This window comes from Chrysemys picta, chromosome 3, assembly GCF_011386835.1.
Source record: "Chrysemys picta bellii isolate R12L10 chromosome 3, ASM1138683v2, whole genome shotgun sequence".
In the NCBI taxonomy this organism is placed as follows: domain Eukaryota; kingdom Metazoa; phylum Chordata; order Testudines; family Emydidae; genus Chrysemys; species Chrysemys picta.
In genome coordinates this window covers 148,034,402-148,056,661 of record NC_088793.1, presented here as the reverse complement: position 1 = coordinate 148,056,661, position 22,260 = coordinate 148,034,402, and the positions used below count along the sequence as shown (strand labels likewise).

The 22,260-nt window shown below is 45.9% G+C and overlaps 1 protein-coding gene across 3 annotated transcripts; it reads left to right on the top strand.

The window, feature by feature from the left end:
- Positions 1–2,421: 2,421 nt before the first annotated feature.
- On the top strand, positions 2,422–22,004 carry TCTE1 (t-complex-associated-testis-expressed 1). Of its 3 annotated transcripts, XR_010599825.1 has the most exons (6): positions 2,439–2,582; positions 11,633–11,909; positions 13,720–14,288; positions 15,965–16,414; positions 18,853–20,837; positions 21,134–22,004. XR_010599825.1 is itself a non-coding variant. In XM_065589256.1 (5 exons), exons 2-5 carry the CDS (start codon positions 11,726–11,728, stop codon positions 18,071–18,073), a joined length of 1,299 nt encoding a protein of 432 aa, XP_065445328.1. In that variant the 5' UTR covers positions 2,422–2,582; positions 11,633–11,725; the 3' UTR covers positions 18,074–18,082. The 3 variants fall into 3 exon arrangements, 2 of the variants coding, with proteins under 2 accessions (XP_065445328.1, XP_005296387.1); XM_065589256.1 differs by lacking the exons at positions 18,853–20,837; positions 21,134–22,004 and adding an exon at positions 17,978–18,082 and having other exon boundaries at positions 2,422–2,582; XM_005296330.4 differs by having other exon boundaries at positions 18,853–22,004.
- The last annotated feature ends 256 nt before the right edge of the window (positions 22,005–22,260 follow it).

Here is a 22,260-nt window from a genome sequence, read left to right as displayed (position 1 = left end):
AATTGATATGCAAACTAGATACAATCAACTCAGGATTGAATAAGGACTGGGAATGGCTGAGCCATTACAAACATTGAATCTATCTCCCCTTGTAAGTATTCTCACACTTCTTATCAAACTGTCTGTACTGGGCTATCTTGATTATCACTTTAAAAGTTTTTTTCTCTTACTTAATTGGCCTCTCAGAGTTAGTAAGACAACTCCCACCTGTTCATGCTCTCTGTATGTGTGTATATATATCTCCTCAATATATGTTTCACTCTATATGCATCCGAAGAAGTGGGCTGTAGTCCACGAAAGCTTATGCTCTAATAAATTTGTTAGTCTCTAAGGTGCCACAAGTACTCCTATTCTTCTTGCGGATACAGACTAACAGGGCTGCTACTCTGAAACCTTTCATTGTCTGTTAAGGGTTCATACCAGTCCACAGTTCCTGAAATAAGGTGTTAACTACATAGTAACAGCAGCTGTATTGAAACCAAACAGCCAATTCCTTTGAGCCAGAGTTGAACCACTGAACTAGGATAACCAAGGGAATTAAGCCTATAGTCCTCCACTCTACCAGCTCACCAAATAGGTATGTCCACAGAGAGAATGGGCTGGGGAAGTGGATCTGGGCCTGTTTGTCAGTGTCCTCTGACCTGCCTAAAAGACCTTCCTAAACATCAGCAACAGAGCAAATAAATAATAATAATTCATAATTCAATTCAATAATTCAATTTGTTTCTTAGGAGTATTTTTTCGGGACACACCATTTAAAGGGGACTCTATCAGAAAATATGACGGTTTGGAATTAGCCAATTCCAGAAAATTCAAGTTGACAGTGTACCTTTAGCAAACGATAAGTAGCTGCAATAACTGAAACGGTTACAAACCAAACAGTGAAGCCAAAACAAAATCCCTCAGACCAGCAAAGATTTCATCCTTCTGAGTGTAGTGTTTGTTAAGCTCTCCAGGGAAAGGTCTTTCTGGGATGTCCGGAAAACTGCAGCAGTTACCATAGCTGGCCTTTTGGTTGTCTCAGGTGGGTTCTAGGCCAACACCCTGAGGGGGCTGCTGAAGGCCAGTGTCTTGTTGGGGTGAAGGTTCCTTGTTGCACATAAGAACTTAGATCAACATCCCAGGATCCAGATCCTTTCCAGAGACAGTTTTCAGAGTAAACTGCCTGGGCTTCACTGGGACCGGAGAGGAGGTGATGGGGGAAGGATTCTCCCAGATCCCACTCCCACTTCACTTCCCTCTCCCTCAAGCTCTTGAGGCCTGATTCTCCATTGCCCTGCACCTTGCATAGTCATTTACACCAGTGCAAAGTGCATATGAAGCATTACCAAATCCGAACAGCAATGTGTTACACCCACTTTGCCAGGTGTCATGAATATGCGAGGGCCAAGCCAATGGACAATCAGACCTCCAGCATCTAAACATCACCCACGTCAGCTCACAGCTGGATGCAGTTCCCTCTGGAGCCCAGCAGAAGTGCTCTGAGTGTCATCTGTGCATGGGGGTGGAAGGGGTCTCTAGAGACTCGGGGCTTGTCTGCACTTACAGCACTGCAACTGCACTGGTGCAGTTCCGCTGCTGTAGTGCTTAGTGAAGACACTGCCTACACCAATGGGAGAGCTTCTCCTGTCAGTGTAGGTACTCCACATCCCTCCCCTAGAGGCAGTAACTAGGTTGACAGGAGAAGCCCTCCCGCCAACATAGCTGGGAGTTAAGTCAGTATAACTGTGTCACTCTGGGTGTGGATTTTCCACATGTCTGAGCAACATAGTTATACTAGACCAGGGCTAAGGCCTGGTCTACACTCAGCTGTTATACAGGTATAACTGTTGGTTTGGATTCCAATTTTTTTTACTGCTATTGTTGTACCAGTATGCCCCTAGTGTGAACACTGTTATATTAACATAAAGCTACCTTATACTAGTGAAGTTTATTCCCCTTCCTGAATGGGCATAGCTATACTGTTTAGGGTTGCCACCTGTCCAGGTTTTCCCAGGATCCTCCCTTTTTTGATGTAGTTGTCCCAGGAAATCTGCCAGGGAGCTCCGCAGGCGCTGCCAGCTGCCCAGTGCATGGGGTCAGGAGGATCAGCCCAGATAGCCCATTTTTTTGTACCTCAGAGGTGACAACCCTATTACCACTGTGAGCACCTTTACACCGGACCACACTGGGGGCTGTATTGCTTTAGCTGTCCCGGGTCAGTATAAGCCGTGCAGCTTGTGTGTGTAGCCGAGGCTTGAGCCAGGGCTGGTGCCGCCGGGGCTGCTGATTGCTGCAAATGTTGGGGAGCGGGGGGTGACCCCTCCTCCTGCGGGGCCGCTGAACAGACCCGTGCATGGCTCTGGGGCGGCTCTGCACCTGTCACGGCATGAAGGGGGCACCCCACGGCGGGGCCGGGGCACACACACGAACCCCCGAACTCCGGGACTGCCCCCGCCCCCGGCACCGCGGGACCGCCTCGCTTCCGGCCTCGGAATCCCTCCCCGGCCCCGCCCTTGACAACGGGCCGCTTCCCCAGCAACCGCGGCCGGGTCCTGCCTGCCAGGCCAGGCCCGGCGGGAGGAGGCGCCCACCGGGAGACGGTGAGCGGCTGGGGCCAGCGAGGGATCCTGGCTGGGGCGGGAGCCTCCAGACTCAGGGGTGGGGGGCGAGAGAAGAGCAGCATGTGTATTACTCTGACCCGGGCTGACGTCCCTGCCCAGGAACTAGAGCTGGGCAGGGAATGGGCCCTAGAGCTGGTGCACAGGTACAAAGCCTGTGGGCAGAAGGCTCCACCCTGCAGTGAATTCCATGTGGATCTGGAGGGGAGCCAGGGATGGTTGGGGCTGCCCCCCTGGCTCTCCCCCTCAGCCAGCTGAACAATTCCTTACAGAGGAAATTTAGGGAGTTTCTTCTCTACGTGGGTTATACCCACTTAGGGAAATATGGGGGCTTTGTGTTGCCAACTCCTTGGGCGGGGGGCTGCCTGTATTTGTCTGGAGCACACTGCCAAATGCTTATACAATAAGTAATAACCTCACAGAGTCTGTTAATTCACAAACTCAGTACTTGTCATTTAAAAAACCCCAACTGCTCTCATCCCAACTTTCAGTGGGTGTTTAACAGAAGAGGTCATGCTGTAGTGAGGTCTTCATTTCTTTTACAAAATATACCACAGTCAGTATATTAGCATGCTCTGGCATATTACTCTTATTAATCAGTACTAAATTATGCTTGTCAAAAGACATGATAAAGCATATTATGTGATGCTTTAAGTACGATTTCTTAAAATTATGTTTGGTTGCCTACTCTTCAATTTGCAACATTTGGTAATCACACATGGGCCTGTCATTAGTATAAATTAGTGAGGATCTGTTGTAAATTGGGACTCCGATACCATGGAGATGGCTCAATGTAAGAACTTAGGGAGAATACTTCTTAAAACACTTGATTTGAAAATCATTTCTGCCTTTGCTTACTTCCCAAAATCTGCATTGAGGCCCTCAGTTTCTTTTTTCCTCTGCTGGAGCTGATCACATCGCTAACTCCTAAAATAGCATTTTTCAGCTTCTGGTGCTAGTAATGCTATCTGCAGTTATAGGAGAAACAGAACTGTGAGGGCTTGAAGTCAGATCTTGGCAGATAGAAAGTCCTTCAGTTCACCTTTAAGGACCCTGACATTTACAATATAGAAAGGAATGCCAGCAAGTCATTAGTGAGGAGAAGGGATCATGTTCTGGTTGTTAAAGCAAAGGCCTGGGAATTTAGAAATAAGTTCTATTCATAGTGTTGTCATGGGCTTCCTGTATGACCCAGGCAAGTCTCTGAACCCCATTATCCCCAACTGTAAAACCAAGAAATTATTTGGCCTACCTCAATGGGGGATTAAATTAACTGATCGTAAAGTACATTGAGATCCTCAGATGGAAGGAGCTAAAGAAGGGCAAACTATTGTTTTAATTAATTATTAAAATTAAGTGACCAATTAATTTTTATTGGGAGTCTAGAGAACAGCTTGATGGAGAGGAGAGAGGATCCAGTCATTGCTAGTTCAGGACGTTGCTAGAGCTAGACTTGACTTGGATGAGCAAGCACTGACGTTTTTGGAAGTGGCTGGATATTCTCCTTACCTCTCTGTTGACTCCATCTATCTGTGTATTCTCATCTTGGATGTCACCTTTCTCACAATTACTGCCGCATAAAGTGCCCCTTCAAGAGTTGACAAGACCGTGCCAGACATTGCTGATTGGCAAGTGTTGTCATAGGTGCTGGTTAATTCCCGAGCAGCTACCTTTCTTGAGGTGTTACTTCATAAACACAATGACCCCCCATCACTGAGGAGTGTCTGATATGTTGGTGATGACTCAGGGCACCTTAAGGAAAAGGAGATATAGAAGAGAATTTTGTCTCTGGCATAGTTGGTTGTACTGTTCACATAAATAACCGTGTTAGCAAATGGATGGCAAAGCTAGTTCTGCCCGTTCTGAACTTGACAGCTGTTTTCCAACGTGACTAGCTAGCACACTTTCCTTGTCCAGTATGTATGGGCGTGCATGTGAGTGTATAAAAAATTGAGAGCCAGGCTATACACATTACCCCATAGAAGTCAACTACATAGTTGCTTAATACAAATATAACATACATCGGCAAAAATGGCTCCCCTAATTCACCACTGGTGGATCTACACTGGTGGTAGCAGTGGTGAGAATGCTAGACCGAGCAGGTGTATTTACTACTGTCATCCAGTCCTGCTCAGAGCAGATCTAGATATTGTGATAGTAAAAACACCTGCAGCTTAGCCAGTGTTTCCACAATGCTAGAGCAATGGTGAGCAAACTCCCTAAAATTCTGGGTAGACGGGGCCTAGATATGGGTTGGGCTGTAACTGTGCTTGAAATAGTTTCAGATACATTTACGAGCTCTAGGGCTGACAGGGGCTTTATGTTTAATCCATTTCTTGGACTGACTTATTGCTGTCAGGGGGGGCCCTGTGAAGTCAATGGGATTCTTTACATTGACTTCAGTGGCATTGGATTAGCCACAAAAGCCAGAAACCTTTCTCTTTGAGCAGACCTCCTTATTTCTTACTTCATGCTGTGAAGAAGCTAGAGTGATAGCAATCTAACCTGGAATCATTGGGTGGAATTCTTTACTACCAGAGGAAATAGGTTTTTTTATAGTAGTTTTTATGCAGAAAGGCAAATTGCCTTAATCTGTGCACAAGTAAAATAGATTGGGAATTTACCTCATGTCCAATTTCACTGCATATTATTTAATAAAACCTTTGTGTTGTAGATGATTTAAGTGTAGAGTAGGTGGAAAGGAGCATGCATTACTTTTATTGACTATTCTTGGCTTATTGATAATGTTGTGATGGGACCTACGCTCCATGAACTTATCTAATTCTTTTTTGAACGCAGTAATATTTTTGGCTTTCACAACGTCCCCTGACAATGAGTTCCACAGACTAACTGTGCATTGTGTGAAGAAGTGCTGCCTATTAATTTCATTGGGTGACCCCTAGTTCTTGTGTTATCTGAAGGGGTACATAATAATAATTAATATAGATATCCCATCGCCTAGAACTGGAGGTTTCAGAGTAACAGCCGTGTTAGTCTGTATCCGCAAAAAGAAGAACAGGAGTACTTGTGGCACCTTAGAGACTAACAAATTTATTAGAGCATAAGCTTTCGTGGACTACAGCCCACTTCTTCGGATGCATCCGAAGAAGTGGGCTGTAGTCCACGAAAGCTTATGCTCTAATAAATTTGTTAGTCTCTAAGGTGCCACAAGTACTCCTGTTCTTCTTTTTGTAGAACTGGAGGGACCTTGAAAGGTCATTGAGTTCAGCCCCCTGCCTTCACTAGCAGGACCAAGTACTGATTTACCCTGGGTTTAGCAGGCCAATGCTCAAACCACTGAGCTATCCCTCCCCCCCATAACACTTATAACACTTCCTTATTTACTTTCTCCACACCACTGATGATTTTATAGCCCTCTATCATATCCCCCCTCGGTGATCTCTTTTCTAAGATGAACAGTCACTGTCTTTTTAATTTCTCCTCCCATGGAAACTGTTCCATATCCCTAATCATATTTGTTGCCCTTCTCTGAACTTCTTCCAATTTTTTTTTAACATGGGGTGACCAGAACTGCATGCAGAATTCAAGCTGTGTGTGTACCATGGATATATACAGTATCATGATATTTTCTGTCTTATTATCTATCCCTTTCCTAATGGTTCCTAATGTTCTGTTAGCTTTTTGACTGCCATTGCACATTGAGCAGATGTTTTCAGAGAACTAACCACGATGACGCCAAGATCTTTTTCTTAAGTGGTAACAGCTAATTTTAGACCCATTCATTTTATGCGTATAGTTGGGATTATATTTTCCACTTTGCACTTTATCAACATTGGATTTCATCTGCCATTTTATTGCCCAATCACCCAATTTTGAGAGATCCCTTTGTAACTTCTTCACAGTCAGTTTTGGACTTAACTATCTTAATTTTCTGTCATCTGCAAACTTTGCCACATCACTGTTTACTCCTTGTTCCAGATCTCTTTTGAATATGTTGAACAGCACTGGCACCAGTGCAGATCTTTGAGGGACCCTGCTATTTACTTCTCTCCACTGTGAAAACTGACCATTTATTCCTACTCTTTGTTTCCTATCTTTTAACCAGATACTGAGCCATGAGAGGATCTTTCTTCTTATCCCATTACTTTGCTTAAGAGCCTTTGGTGAGGGACCTTGTCAAAGGCTTTCTGGAAGTCCAAGTACACTATATCGACTGGATCATCCTTGTCCACATGTTTGTTGACACCCTCAAAGAATTCTAATAGATTGGTGAGGCATGATTTCCCTTTACACAAGCCATGTTGACTCTTCCCCAATGTATGTGTTCATCTATATGTCTGATCGTTCTGTTCTTTGCTATAGTTTCAACCAGTTTGCCTGGTACTGAAGTTATGCTTACCAGCCTGTAATTGCCGGGATCACCTCTGGAGCCTTCTTTAAAAATCAGCATTACATTAGTTATCCACCAGTCATCCGCTACAGAGGCTGCTTTATGCAATAGGTTATATACCAAGTTTGGAATTCCACAATTTCATATTTGAGCTCCTTCAGAACTCTTGGGTGAATAGCATCTGGTCCTGGAGACAGATTATTCTTTAATTTATACATTTGTTTCAAAACCTCCTCTATCGACACCTCAATCTGGGGCAGTTCCTCTGATTTGTCATCAAAAAGAATGGCTCAGGTGTGGGAATCTCCCTCACATCCTCTGCAGTGAAGAAGTTGTAATTTGCTTTTTAGTATCCATCCATCCATCCATCCAATGTTTAAATATATGCGACGCAAACTCAGCTGCTGGAATTTGTTTGCCACATCAGCTATAGTTTTCTGTCTCAGATTCCTGAAGCCAAGATATAGGGGTACATGAGCCCAAATCAGTGAAAGAAGCCATTTCACGAACTGATTTGTGTCTGGACTGGAAGCATCCAGAAAACCATGCCATTGAACAGGAGCAGGGGTATATGATTACCATGCCAAAGGTTGTGTGAATTGATTCAGTGTGATCAATGATTCAGCGTCAGACTTGGCACTCTGCAACACCTTGGAGCCTTTGAGTTGATTCAGACACCTTTGTGGAATAGTTATCACCCCATAACAACCTCACTCCTGCTATATTCATGTTCACGCTGAATGCTAAGTAGGAACAATGGAGAACTGGAAACCGAACACAGGAGAGAAACATATTTTGCATAGAACCAATGATAGAACCATAGGGGTCCAGTCTAGTGGCTGTATGGTTAGTACTGTGCAGCATCACATGTGGGATTTGTCTAGATTAGGAAAAGAGACTGAGGTTAGGTTTAGATAACGTGTTAGCTAACCCCAAGCTAACCTTAATCTCTTTTCCCAATGCAGACAGACCCAAGATCTATTTACTTTACATCACCACTCAGATCAAAGCAGAAGATAGCATCCTGGGGCATAGTTTCTACAGACCACTGCTCTGTTAAATCTGAGGGCACTTATGTACTTTGATTGAGGGATGAAGGTGGAGGTGCTTCTGCAGGGGGAGTGGGAAGAGTCAGAGGCAACAGGGGGAGGTCAGGATGGCCGGGACAGGAAGGGGAGTCAAGGAGAATGCTCTGCATCATGGGCAGCAGAGAATACTTGGGGTGTGAGAGAGAGGACGGGGTGTAATACCTACCTGCTCCTCAGCCCTGCAGCAGCTGCTTCAGCACCTCTGCCCCGCACGCATGCACACAGTGTACAGGGAATGACTTGCAGGGGTGGAAACATAGATCAGGCCCCACAGTATTTCCATTGTGTGGGCGCTAACTGCCTGCCATTCCACCGCCCCTGATTTGGCCTACAGACTGCAATTTGGTCACTCTTGGCTGATTATTATTTAGTTACTTGCCTCATGCTTTACATAACCAAATAAAGACAGTGTTCCTGTCCCAGGGATTTTGCAAGAGTTTGCAAGTATAAGCTAAAGGAGGTGCTGTAGCATTGGGAGGACAAGGGTGAAAACAATTTGGTCATGTGGTCACATGGGAGATTGGTGCTGGTATCTTGGGGATGGTGTAGTTTGTTTTTTAAATGTCTGTTAGACTCTAGGTTACAAACTTCACAGATTATAATGATCTATTTATTGATTAGTGCAGGATGCATATTACCTAATGAGGGACTTAGGAATTACACCTTTCCCCCATTTCGTTGCCCTGGAAATGGAATATGCCATGTGGCTTTGTTTACTTGGTCTCTAAAATCATTCCACATAGTCACTGTGCCATCAGTAAATTGACACTCAAACCATTTTCTGGGACATGACCATGAAGTAACCCTAGGCCATCTATGCTGTGCTGCAGTTTCCAGCCTTTCTGGGACTGCTCCAGAAATGTAAGGAAAGCTGTCAGTAGCCACAGGGAACTGCAACTGGCTTGGGAAGTGCAGAAGCACCTGACACCTTTAAGAAAGCACTAGGTAGAGAAAGGTCACTTGTCCCAATAGCGTGTCCTCTTTAACGTGATATCAATGCCACCGGAGTTCTTCAGTCCCTAAAGCCAGATTTCCAGGTGGTGTAAATCCATTACAGACAAGAAGCTACACTGATTTATGCCAGCTGAGAATCTGGCCCCTTCTCTTCTTCCCCACAGTTCTTGTTAGCTGTCTCTGAACACCCTTGGAAACTTCCTCTGTGTTTCAGGGCTCGTTGAAGAAATAGTTCTGTTTCACCACTGCTTACTCTTCATTTCTGAATGTTCTCTCTGCCTCCCCCAATTTCCCCCCACCCCCTTGTGGGGTGGTTTCCATTCCTCCTAGGTGTATGTCCCTCCTCCTTTCAGCCTGTTCACTGCCATTTCCATAGTCATCCCCATGCTAATTTCCCCCTCCATACCAGGAAACCTGACCTCCCCACCATCTTAGGCTACCCTCTATCTTCTCTCCTCCTCTGTAACCACCAAAGCTATAAACTGGCAATCAACAAGTTTAGGCTTGAAATTAGACAAAGGTTTCTACCCATCAGAGGGGTGAAGTTCTGGAACAGCCTTCTGAGGGGAGCAACAGCGGGAAAAAACCTTGCTGGCTTCAAGACTCAGCTTGATAAGTTTATGGAGGGGATAGTATGATGGGACTGCCTACAATGACATGTGGTCCATCAGTGACTGACAGTAGCAAAAATCCCCAACAACCAGAGATGGGACACTAGATGGGGAGGGCTCTGAGTTACTAGAGAATTCTTTCCAGGTATCTGCCTGGTGAGTCTTGCCCACATGCTCAGGGTCTGATTGCCATTTTGGGGCAGGGGAAGGAATTTTCACCCAGGTCAGATTGGCAGAGACCCTGGGGGTTTTCGCCTTCCTCTGCAGCATGGGGCACAGGTCACTTGCAGGTTTAAACTAGTGTAAATGGTGAATCCTCTGTAACGTGAAGTCTTTAAACCATGATTTGAGGACTTCAGTAACTCAGCCAGAGATTAGGGCTCTATTTCAGGAGTGCAATGTGCAGGAGGTCAGATTAGATGATCCCTTCTGATCTTAAAGTCTATGATTCTAAAACCCAATAACTATCTGCCATAACCTTACCCTCATCTCCAATTCCCCACCAGCATATTAGCGGGTCACTGTCCTGTAGTACCTGCTGTGTGCTGTGAATACCTATGAAGAAGCCTTTGCTGACAGTCTCTGCAATACAACATGAATCGTTTCTCTTTGCTTATCTAGTTCTTCTTAGCATTTCATAGAGCTCCTCTCTTCCTTCTTAGCAGGTTGTTTTATAATAATGTCCACAGACAGTTTGGGGGATTGGGGGACTGTCAAAACCTACTACAAAGGTTTCAAAGAAACAGGGACTAGTACTGGCTGAGCCAGCACATATCGGTGCTGTAAAGGAAAATGGAGCAGTCTCACAAAGGGAAAAGAAATGATGAGCTTGATCTGTGTAGCAGCATCTGCTTCTCTCCCTTTAAGGGAAAATGATGCGTGGGATCAAAGCGCTGCTCAGCAGAGATGTGCGGGGAGGGACATCGTGGCGTATGATTCTACGTGCTGCAGGCTTCTTTGTAGGATATTATTGGAGGGTCTTTTTGGATGAACATCTTGTCATTGTTTAGTGCTCGTTTCTAAAGTAGCCTTAAGCTCCATGTCAAACTGGGCTCCGAAGTGTAAATAAAGATCTGGACTTACCTTGTATTCGGGAGCTGAGAGGTATGTCACTCGTCTTAGACCCCCACAAATCTAAATCGTCCATTAGTATAAATTACTGCCATTGGCAATGCTGAATCGGGAAAGGGAGACAGGAGTATCCCTCTTAGACAAATGAAGCTACCTTGTTTCCTAGTCTGTTCTTTGTCATGTCCCTCACCGAGAGTTTCTGCATTACTCTTTACAAGCTGCTGTCACGCACATGGGTACATGAAGGCTGAGAGCTATGGTGGCATAGGGGAAAGGAAACTGGCAAATTTGACCCTCAAAAGGGAAAAAAGAGAGTGTTGGTCTTTAGAGACATAGTGGGTAGAGGAGGGGACTGGCAGTCTATTCTATTCCAGTTCCATTTGATGGATGGGATAACAGGCCCAGAAAGACTGACATTGGCTGCAGGTGTAGCAAGGTGAGATCAACTAGATTCACAGGCTCTCCTTTACCTCCTTGTTGCTAATGTGGGGTCTATCTGCCCCATCACACTGACTCCTCTCACAGGGGTGTTGAAGCTCCAGTTAACAAATGTTCGTAAAGAGCACCGAAATCCTCGGATAGAAGGCAATGGGGAAGGGCAGTGAAAAAATTGCAGATATAAGTTAATACAGTTGCAATGACCTTCAACCTCTAAAAAGCATTAATAGCTCTTTATAGCAATACCATTGTATTGTTTATTATGTTTATTACACAATGCCCCCATTGTGCTAGGTGCTGTATAAACATAAGAGCAATAGAAAGTCCCTGCCCTGAAGAGCTTACAATCTAAAATAGACAAGACAGACAAAGGGTAGCAGAAAAGGGTATCCAAAGTGAGCAGAGTGATGGTGTGCAGAGTGATGTCATGGGAGTGCCAACATTTTGTTGTTGTTTTTATTAGCACCAGTGAGAGGCTCCAGTTATTTGCCCTTTCTTAAACTGTCTTTTTTCCCCCAGGAACCTTGGTTGGAAATGTGCTGGTGAATCTGTCCTGATGCAGACTTTCCTTCTATTTCATCTAAGGGGGTAGGGTCAGACTAGCACGTGAAGATGCAGGAGCCAGTTTCTGGAGACACGAACATGGCCTCTCCCCCATTGAAAACATCAGTGGTGAACCCTGCAGCCAACCCCCGACGCATGCGACGGATCATTGCTGAGGATCCTGAGTGGTCCCTGGCCATTGTTCCACACCTCAGTGAGCTCTGCCTCCAGCACATCGTCAGCAACTTTGAAAGTAAGCCATGGTCCCATCCCCACAGCAGTCCTGCAGACCGCATTGTTCTCCCTTGGGTTGTGGAGCAGGCTCACACTGGGTTCTCTGTCCTGCTGAGTGTCAAAGAAAGGGAAAGAGAGTGGACACAGGAAAACATCTCTCCTGCTGCTCAGTAGCTAGATGTGTCTATGTAACTCCATTGCAGTGGTTTCCATTGAGTTACATGGGGGATGAATTTGGCCCACTGGGACTACTACAGAGTGAGAAGCTGCTCTGACCTCAGCCCATCCTATCTGTTGGGGTGCTCCTCGATTTCCCTCCATGCCCTGCTTGGACTCACTATATCAGCTTTTACCCTGAGCACTGAAGTCAGATTTCTCTGCTCTTCGTCATCTCGCACATTACAGTACCCTCCAGGGGCCCAGTCAGGATGGGTCCCAGTGTGCTGGGTGCTGTACAGACAGAGGTAGAACTATTCCCTGCCCCAGTTGAAGAATACAAGTAATGTATGAAGGGTGTGGGAGTGGGATATAAACTTACGATTTCACTAACATTTCCACAGCTGTCAGCTGTGATGTGACAACCCAAGAATGGTGACTTCCTCAGGTGGAGCGTGTGCATCTGGACCAGATGAACTGCTAAGAAATAGCAAGGCTGCTAGTCTAGCACGCTGCCAGGTCAGGGTTCAGAGTTTGGGTCCCAAGTTGCCTGGGTCTGGGAGCCCAGTGAAACTGGGAAGGAAAAGGAGTAACTTCCTTCGATCCTCAGTGATGCTCTGCCCGATTCAGAAAAGTGGCATTGAAGGCCTCAGAAAGGGTTTGTCTAAGAGAGGGTCACTGCAGTGTGAGGATGTTAGTGTGTGGGAGGAAATGGAGGGAATACTGGAAGAAGTCTCCAAGTAAAGCCACAGCGCTCTTTTTCTGTAGATATCTTTAGTAGAGAGACAGCCAAGAAGAGAGAGAAAGTAGGAACACAGCTTTGCTTCTCAGAATAGGATTTTCCATGTGCAGACAGGTCTTTCTGTTTCTCGTCTCTATGATTCCATCATGGTATGATAATTAATACAAATCAGGTATATAGTCCTGGAAGTGTATATAGCACTCTGCAGAAATTCCCGGCCCCAAAGAGCTTCCAGTGTCAGCGAGATGAGATGAGAGATAGGACAGAGGTTCAGGGCAGAGGGGTGAAGAGAGATTACTGGAGGAGAAGGGAATATTTTTCTGAGTAAGGTAGGTTTGAAGGAGGAGATAGAGAGGGCTCGGTGGGCAAAAAGTGGGTAACTCTTTTAGCAGAATATACAAAGGTGCAAAGATAAGATAAGTTTTATAAAGAACATTTAAAGAGCCAAGACCCAAAATGTTCTCCTTTAAAAGGTTACAATCCTCTGGGGAAGTTCTCCAAACAACAAGCCAAATTCTCCTGTTACGTATACTGGTGTAAATCCAGAGCAACTCCATTCACATTAGTGATGTTATTCTGGATTTACATTGGTGTACTAGAGCAGAATTTTCCATTAAATAGCTACTTAGACAACAAGAAGTCCACCACCTAGAAATAAAAATACAAAATTACTAGCCACAGTTTATGTAGGCCCGACAATATTTTTGTGGTGTGGTACTATGGGAGCAGCAGAAGGGAGCATACGTTAACAGATGCTATTCCCAAACAGCATATAAAATCAATGATTGACAAATGGTAAAAACCTTCTGTCAATAGGTCTGGTTTAGAATATTACTCACCATGATATTTCTAGGGGAATTGGATTAGTTAACATACCCCCCCCCAGATTCAGAATGCTTTGGGGGAGTAACCTCTTCTCTTCTTCCTACAGAGAATCCTGTCGTGGACCGTCTCCTGCCAGAGCACCAAAGGAAGGTGCTGGACAGGATTTCCACAGGCCTGCCCCTCACAGTGACCGCCAACCTGATCAGCGACGAAGGCTACTGGAAGAGGTGCTGTACTGAGCGCTGGGCAGTGTGTGATGTCTCCCGCTATGGGGGCAGCTGGAAACGGATGTTCTTTGAACGCCACCTGGAGAGCATCCTGAAGTACTTCATTCCTAACACAACCGACCCCAATCAAGTCCTGGAGGTCATCCCACTCTGCAAGGAGTATGTGAGGAAGCTGGAAATCGATCAGTTCCTCCCACCGGTGAAGCTGGATCAGAACAAGGAAGAGGATGACATGTCCGATTCTGGGAGTGATGTTGGGGTCGATGAATTCTGCATGCATCACTATGACCTAGGAGTGCTCACTGCTGCCCTCTCTCACCTTGAAGAGCTGCATCTGACGTATGGTGTGAAAGACTGTGGCATGAACTTCGAGTGGAGCCTCTTTGACTTCACCTATCAGGACTGTTGCTCTCTGGCCAATGCTTTCAAGAAGTGCCACGCCTTGAAAGTAACTTGCCCAAACTGATTTTTTAACATTTATATTTGAAAGGATAAGCTAAAACAGGGACAGAATACCCTTGCAAAGAGCCAAGAGACCAGTTTTACCTGCTGCTCACCATTAGTCTTCCCAGTCCAGTGGGTGGCTTTCAAATGTTTGACTCAAATAATTTGACTGTCTCAAACTTTCTAATTTGGTGCCTAAATATATTCATAGGATGCAATTCACTGTAATATGTAGGGGCCACAGCCAAATCACAAAAACCAGTCAAGTATTTGAAATGCATTTGATGCCACACAACGGGCAACATTAAGAGCTGGTATAAGCAGGTCTGTAGCTGTTGAAATTGATAGGGCTGCCTACACCAGGCTTGAATTTGGCCAAGTGAGTGGAAAGTCAAGATGTGAAGCCAGGCGGTCTGCTAGCTAAGGACAGGGCTTTTCCCCTTTGCAGTGCCTGTCTAACTTCATGTTTGAAATGAGACTAACTTGGTGGTGTGTAATTGAGGGAGGAGGGATAGCTCAGTGGTTTGAGCATTGGCCTGCTAAACCCAGGCTTGTGAGTTCAATCCTTGAGGGGGCCACTTAGGGATTTGGGGCAAAATCACTACTTGGTCCTGCTAGTGAAGGCAGGGAGCTGGACTTGATGACCTTTCAAGGTCCCTTCCAGTTCTAGGAGATGGGATATCTCCATTAATTTTTTTTTAATGTGTTGTGTGAGGTTCAGTAAAGCCTGCATCTTATTCATGTGAGTAACCCTCTCCCCCCATATAAAATGTGTTCTCTGTAGATCAGGACAGAAGGAGCAGTTGCACCTCCCTGCATAATCCTGGATGGGGATAAGCAAAGGGAGCTAGCTCTCTGTTAGGCCAGTCTCTTAACTTTTACGAGCAGATGCATGCAATATGTTACTTAACAAAGAAAATGTGACAGGATGTCACACAGCAGCACAGACACCCCAAAACACTGTGGGGTGCTGTTAGAACTCCCAGCACAGAGGATGTTTCTCTCTGGACAATAGCATAACCCTCAGCTCCGCGGTTATTCAACTACAGAGATTCTGCCCCCCAAAATCATAGACATGTAGGGCTGGGAGGAACCTCAAGAGGTCAAGTCCAGTCCCCTGACCTGAGGCAGGACCAGGTAAACTTAAGCCATCCCTGACAGGTGTTTGTCCAACCTGTTCTGAAAAACCTCCAATGACAGGGGTTCCACAGCCTCCCTGGGAACCCTATTCTAGAGTTTAACTAATTCCGGAGTTTAACTAATTGATACATCACAATTCAGAGAAAAGGCAAAATAATCTGATCCCCTGCCCCTTTTTGGATGGATTGACAGGTTCTGCAACTGCCTTCCACCATTAGGTGAAATGAGCTCTTCTGTGGCCACAGAGATCCCATTGTGGGGCCCTTTTGTGACTGCAAGGTTCCCTAGTGGAGGCAAACATGTCATTTCTTGTGCACTTGAAGACGGTATGTTGTTATATTTCAGCTAGAGGTCAAGCAGTGGCTGTTAAATTTGAAGCTAAGGTGGATTTGGCATTGCTCTCTATGGAGGCTAGGTGCCCAATTCCCTTTGACTTTCAATTGAACTTGTGTACCTAACTCATTTAGGCTTTTTGAAAATCCCTTTCAAAATGATGGTAGTTGCTGTGCCAACAAGCATAACCATATTTTTCTCCCACAGGTCTTCAAGCTGTGCCGGAGCAAAGTGGATGACGAAAAGACTCGGGTGCTGATACGGAATTTGTTAGATCACCCATGCTTGGTGGAGCTGGACTTGTCCCATAATCTGATCAGGGACCGGGGAGCACGAGCCATTGGCAAGCTGATCAACCGTAGCAAGCTAGAAATTCTCAACCTGTGTAATAACCGGATCCGGGCCCCAGGAGCCCAGGCTATTGCTCATGCCCTAGGCAAGAATTCTACGCTGACCTCTCTGAACCTGCGCATCAACTGCATTGAGGATGAGGGCGGCCAGGCGATAGGCCATGCCCTGCTGACTAATGCCACCTTGACATCTATCCATCTGGGAGGCAACGAGTTGTCAGAGCCGACAGCTACGCTGTTCTCCCAGGTCCTTGCTCAGAACACAGCTCTGACTAGCATCAACCTTGCATGCAACCACATAGGGCTGGTAAGCAGCTTCCCTGCCTAAAAGAGAAATTGCTTCGGTCTGCTGCCATTACAGCAGCTAGTGCAGTCCAACTTAAGCATCTGTCTGGATCAGTGGTTCTCAAACTAGGGCCATCACTTGTTCAGGGAAAGCCCTTTGAGGGCCGGGCCGGTTTGTTTACCTGCCGCGTCCGCAGGTTCGGCCAATTGCGGCTCCCACTGGCTGCTCCAGGCCACTGGAGGCTGCAGGAAGCGGCATGGGCCGAGGGACGTGCTGGCCGCCCTTCCCGCAGCCCCCATTGGCCTGAAGCGGTGAACCGCAGCCAGTGGGAGCTACATTGGCGGCAGGCAAACAAACCGGCCCGGCCTGCCGGGGGCTTTCCCTGAACAAGCGGCAGCCCTAGTTTGAGAACCACTGGTCTGGATGATTTTACATAAAGCAGAGCTTCTTTGGTCTCTGAACTGCTGCCCCTCACCAAAGAGCCAACTTTATCTCCATCTCACACACTGCCAAGGTGATCTTGCTTTGAGTATTATAAATTATTGGCAGCAGAGAAGCTGAGGTTACAGCAAATATCGCTAAAAAAAGGAATCCCCCATTGTTTCACACTCCCTGCACTCTTTATATATAATGAGACCCTCAAGTTGAACCTGTATTTTGTGAATTTGGCCTTTAGGAAATTGAGAGGTTTGTTCCCAAGTTAAAGAGAGGCCCAGGAAATTCAGGGAATATTTCTGAGACTGTCATGGCTTCATCATGGTATGAAGGCATCACCCCCATAATCTCCTGCTGGTATCGATATTCAGATTAGCATTGTTAGAAACTGGCTCACTTGCTGAATTTACATAAGTCTCAGCTCTGCTACTGAGTCACCACATGGCTTTGGCCAAAGTTTTCACATCTGCATGCCTAATATTCAGCTCCTAAATCCAAGTGGCCTGATTTTCAAAACTGGTGGGCATTCACAAATCACATCGAAGACACTGCTGATGCTCAGCTTCTCTGAAAATCAGGTCACTTCTGTTCAGTTGGCTGCATGTGGATAAAGAATCCTAAATCTAGGCAGCCATGTTTGAAAATGACCTCTAAGCTCTATGCCTCAGTTTCCCCATTGGAAAAATGGAAATAGTAATACCTACTGTACCTGTCTGCCCACCTCATGAAGTAGCTGATAGAATTTATTAGCCAAGGTTTTTAAAGAGCTTTGAAGACGGCAAGCATTTTATTAGTTCTAATTTTATTAGCCTCTAAATAGCAAAGAGCTAGAATGGAATAATACAAGGAGAAAAGGGTGTGCTAAAGGGTTGAGGTTTATCTTTGGAAATAATAACCCTAATGCTTAGCACCTTCCATCCAAGGATCTCAAAGCACTTTGCAGATGTTCATTAGTGAAACCCCAAAACACCCTGAGAAGTTGGTCAGTATTATTGTCTCCATTTTACAGATGAGGAAACAGAGGCACAGGGAGAGAAAGTGACTTGCCTGAGGTGCCAGTGTTCAGTGGTAGAGCTGGAAATAGAACCTAGGAATCTTAACTCCCAGTCCCCTGCTGTAACCATTAGATACACTTCCCTCCCAACACAGGATTCCAAGCAAGGAGTTGTGACTCCCAGGCCCCTGGTCGAACCGCTAGAGACACACCAAACTCAGGCCTTGGTCGTGTGCCTGCATTCCTGTTGATTTCAAAGGTAGACTCCTTCCCTTCCTTTCCCACTTCCTGGCCTCTCTCAGGAAGGTCAAAGGCAGTGGGGGGCTGGGGGCAGGAGGAGTGGTCACAGAAGGTAGGAGCAGCATGTTTATTTGGTATCTGATAGATATTGATTGACAATACCTAGGATTCAACACCTCCAGAAAACCTCTGTTGGTCCAATCCCTGGAGTGTGTTGACAGGTGAGGGAGGTAATGGTACCAAGGTGAGCTGCCTCCCAAAGCTCCAGAATTCCTGAGATCTCTGCCAAATTTTCTGTCACAGCTTGAATTTCCTCAGTGGATTGAACTTCAGTTGTGTGGGAGGCTCTGCCTCGCCACAGATGTCCCCAGGACAGAAATGTCCCCATTTCTGAAAAGGAGGCTATCAGAATGGACCTCTCTTGACATTTGCTGGAGTAGGAATGGTATACCTAATTTTGCTGGCGTTGACATTAACTAGCAGTGAGCTGATGAATGGGTGACATGATACCCAAAGGGAGCCATTAGTGTGAGCACTGCATAAGGTTACACTCCTTTTCTGTTTTCCTGCCAGTAACATTTCAGTCGGGAGATTCCTGCTGAGGAATAAGATACCCCATGTTTTGCTTATTGTCACATACTCCTACTTAGGACATGTGAGATGGAAATGCACATGCTCCCTTCTTCTCTACTCCACTTGCAGGCAGTAGGTGAGTGCCAGGGATTGGGGGACATGGAGCAGCAAGCCTGCTCTGGTCTGTACTTCACACCCATCTCCTTTCTGATTCCAGGATGGTGGGAAGCAGCTGCTGGAAGGAATGTCGGATAACAAGACCGTGACTGAATTTGACCTGCGACTGGCAGAGGTGGGGCAAGAGAGCGAGTACCTCATTAACCAAGCCCTGAAGGCTAACCAGGAAATTGCCCGTCTGAAAACCTTGTACCAGCCAAACTCCTTGGAAGAGAAATCCCCAGATCTGGATTAGCCTATCCTATGCCCTTATTTTCCGCTGTAGCCTTTGAAATGAAATGTCTCTCCTCATTGGGCAGCTGTGGGCATATGACATTAATTCCTGATTGGGGGAGGGGTAAGAAAATGTAACAGCCAGCCTGGTGTCGGCGACTAAGCCCTACCTGGCAGTTGGACCCCAAAGCAGATTTCTCGCTGGCTCCTTCACATGTTATGGTCAAGGGTTTGCCATTTCTCCAACTCCCCAGCCCGAGCTAGGTTCCCATCGGCTTCAGACTGGCCAAAGTCCAACCTGCCATTCTGGAAACTACACGTGCTCCCTCCATTCAGTAGATTTTTCTCAACTTATCTGCTCTACTCATTGTCTAGGATGCCTGGTGGGGCTGGTAGCATGAGTGCCTCTGATAGCCAGCTCTTGGAGTAGCCTTTGCCCAGAAATTATGTAGCTCATTGTTACTATGGGACAGAATGCCATGAATGGAGACCCAAAGCTAGTGCCAAAGTTGGGTCTCCCATGTGGTTCTGCCACAAGATGGTTTCATGCTGTCATTGGCAACTGGGAGCAAAGGATGGTAAATAACACCAGCACCCAGCCTTTGGGAGCAGCACACAAGACTTATGAGATTGTCATCATAAAGTGGGGGCGCAGTTGCCAGTGAAGAGCAAATAATAATATGGGCGACTCTAACTGGTCCATGAGCTCATTCTGCAAAAGCTTTGACCAGCTGACCTCTTGCCAGAGCTCACTCACAGGGACTGCCACCAGACCCAGAATGGACGATATGGGGCCAGTTACCAGGATATCTAATTATCATAGTTCTTCTTCCTTAGGGAGTAGTTCCTCTGGTAAATAGACTGCCCTCTCTTTGGATTTCTTTCCCACACTAAACGGCTTGTGGTACAAATAAGCAGCCCCAAGCAGATACACACACATTTAAACAAGGGAAACAGCCCTTTGTCACTCTCCCCAGGGGACAGAGGCTTTGTGTTATGTATGGAAACTGTTAATGAAGCACACCCCATTCTAAAATGAAACAGAAGGTTTAGATTATCCTTCCACAGGAGTTAGGGTATGTGGTAGGGGGCTTTATAAGCTCCATGCTGACAGTGTGGGAAACTAAAAAGGTCTCTGTTTAGTCATAGGGCAGGTACACCAAAGACAGGCTTCCCAATCCTAGCACTCTACCAAGACAGCATGGAGAGTCACCTTGGGGGCAAAAGGGGAGCTTAGTTTCCATGTGAATTCACTCCTCCATCGCAGCAGTGCTGCTGGATTGTGTGCTGTTGACACCTGTCCATAGGGAACGGTGCAGACTCCCAACTCATTTCACGAGGGGCTGATTACCCCCAGGTGTGGCTGATGGGGCTGATTACACTCAGATGTGATTTCATTGTAGTACCTATCTCTCCCAGAATGGCCTGAAAAGTCATCTCCTGGAGTTAGTCTCAGAATATGTTTTTCTTGATATAACCTTTTCAATTATTTTTTCTTACCATAAAATAACTAAAACAGGAAATTATATATATTCCACTGTATTGGCTTCTATTCTTACCAGTGAAATCAATTGACAGTCTATGAAGGGCATACTACAGTGGCCTGTGGACCACTAGTGGTCTACAGAGTGGTTGCTGGTGGTCTGTGGTGAGCTGTCACATGGTACTGGGGCCTTCTTTGTTTCCAGTTGCTAAATGGCATTAAAAGAAACTCAAGCCACATTCAATACTGGTCTAAATGTTTCCTCTCCAGGTGAGCAATGGTAGTTGCAGTTTGGATGTTATGTGACTGGGAAGGGAGATACAGAGACTGTGGCTTGGTCTACACTACCCCCCCTAATTCGAACTAAGGTACGCAACTTCAGCTACGTGAATAACGTAGCTGAAGTTCGAAGTACCTTAGTTCGAATTAGTTCAAACTTACCTTGGTCCACACTCGGCAGGCAGGCTCCCCCGTCGACTCCACGGTACTCCTCTCGGCGAGCTGGAGTACCGCAGTCGACGGCGAGCACTTCCGGGTTCGACTTATCGCGTCCAGACTAGACGCGATAAGTCGAACCCAGAAGTTCGATTTCCAGCCGTCGGACTTGCGGGTAAGTGTAGCCAAGGCCTGTGTGTGGGTATTAAAAATGTGGGTTGTGCTATGAACAGAGTTGAGAACCCCGTCTAGACAGAACAGTTAAGAAGCAGGAGGGAAGACTTAATGGTCATGGAGTAGTTAATACATTACATACCAGATACCATGTTCTAGGTGAAGATTGTACATATTAGGCCAAATTCATGCCTGGTGTACCTCCACGGACTTGAATGAGTTTACAGGCGGGATGAACTTGTCCCAGGTGGTTATTGTTTTATGATCCTCACCCATGGTTAGATTCTGGGTCTATGGAATGAGTGCTACTCCTCAAAGTTCTGCGTAAGTGAACCCTGTTGCTTATAACTTGTTATGGTGCTCCGTGAGCTTTACATAATACCTAATTAGTTCAGGTGTCAAACATGAGTTTTGCATTAGACAGTCACAAATTTAGGGCAAACTTTTTCTCTCTCAGTCCAAACATTTTGATTGCATCAATTTAGCACTCACTGAGGTGGTTATCTTGGCTAATCCCCGGTGAAAATGGAGCTGGGGAGAGTTAGAGGCACTTGCCATGGCTAGAAATCAGCTTTGACCTGGAACCTAAAGATTATATATGATGGGGCATTCTACAAACAGTGTAACTAGGCTGCCTTAGGCACGTATTGTTTTGGACAGTTAGATAACGGCTTTGGCAATATTTTGTCTCCAGCTGTAGAGGAAAATCAAATCTTCAGGTAACATGAATTTATTGCATATGGAGTATTTGTGAGTGCTAGTGAGAACTCTAGCTCACCTGTATTTCTGTCTTTGTTCCAAACTTGTGGTGTAGGATATTTTTCAGCCATAGTTTTCCAGAGGATTGTGTAAACTTTACTAGTAGAACAAATTCTTGGTTAACAACATCCTAAGCGGGTTGGTAACTTCCTAATGTGTAACTGCAAAACACGCTTTGCATTATGACATCATCCTGGCATGTGGGGGCAGTGATTGGATCTGATGTGGCTTCATGGAGGCAAGTTGCCTCCGAGTTCAAACCCCCAAAGTGCTTGAGACACAGTTATGATTCCTGTGGTGCCATCCAGGTTTTGGGAAGCGTTCCAGTAACAAGGTCAAGCCAAGACCATTGAGGGGAGTGAGCCCAAGCAACAGCCTTTCGTC

Bases quoted from the DNA above. Each gene is read 5' to 3' on its own strand.
- TCTE1 (XM_005296330.4), top strand. From the start codon at position 11,726: ATGCAGGAGCCAGTTTCTGGAGACACGAACATGGCCTCTCCCCCATTG. The intron at 14,289-15,964 runs GTAACTTGCCCA...TTTCTCCCACAG, and splicing joins AGAAGTGCCACGCCTTGAAA to GTCTTCAAGCTGTGCCGGAG. The intron at 16,415-18,852 runs GTAAGCAGCTTC...TTCTGATTCCAG, and splicing joins CATGCAACCACATAGGGCTG to GATGGTGGGAAGCAGCTGCT.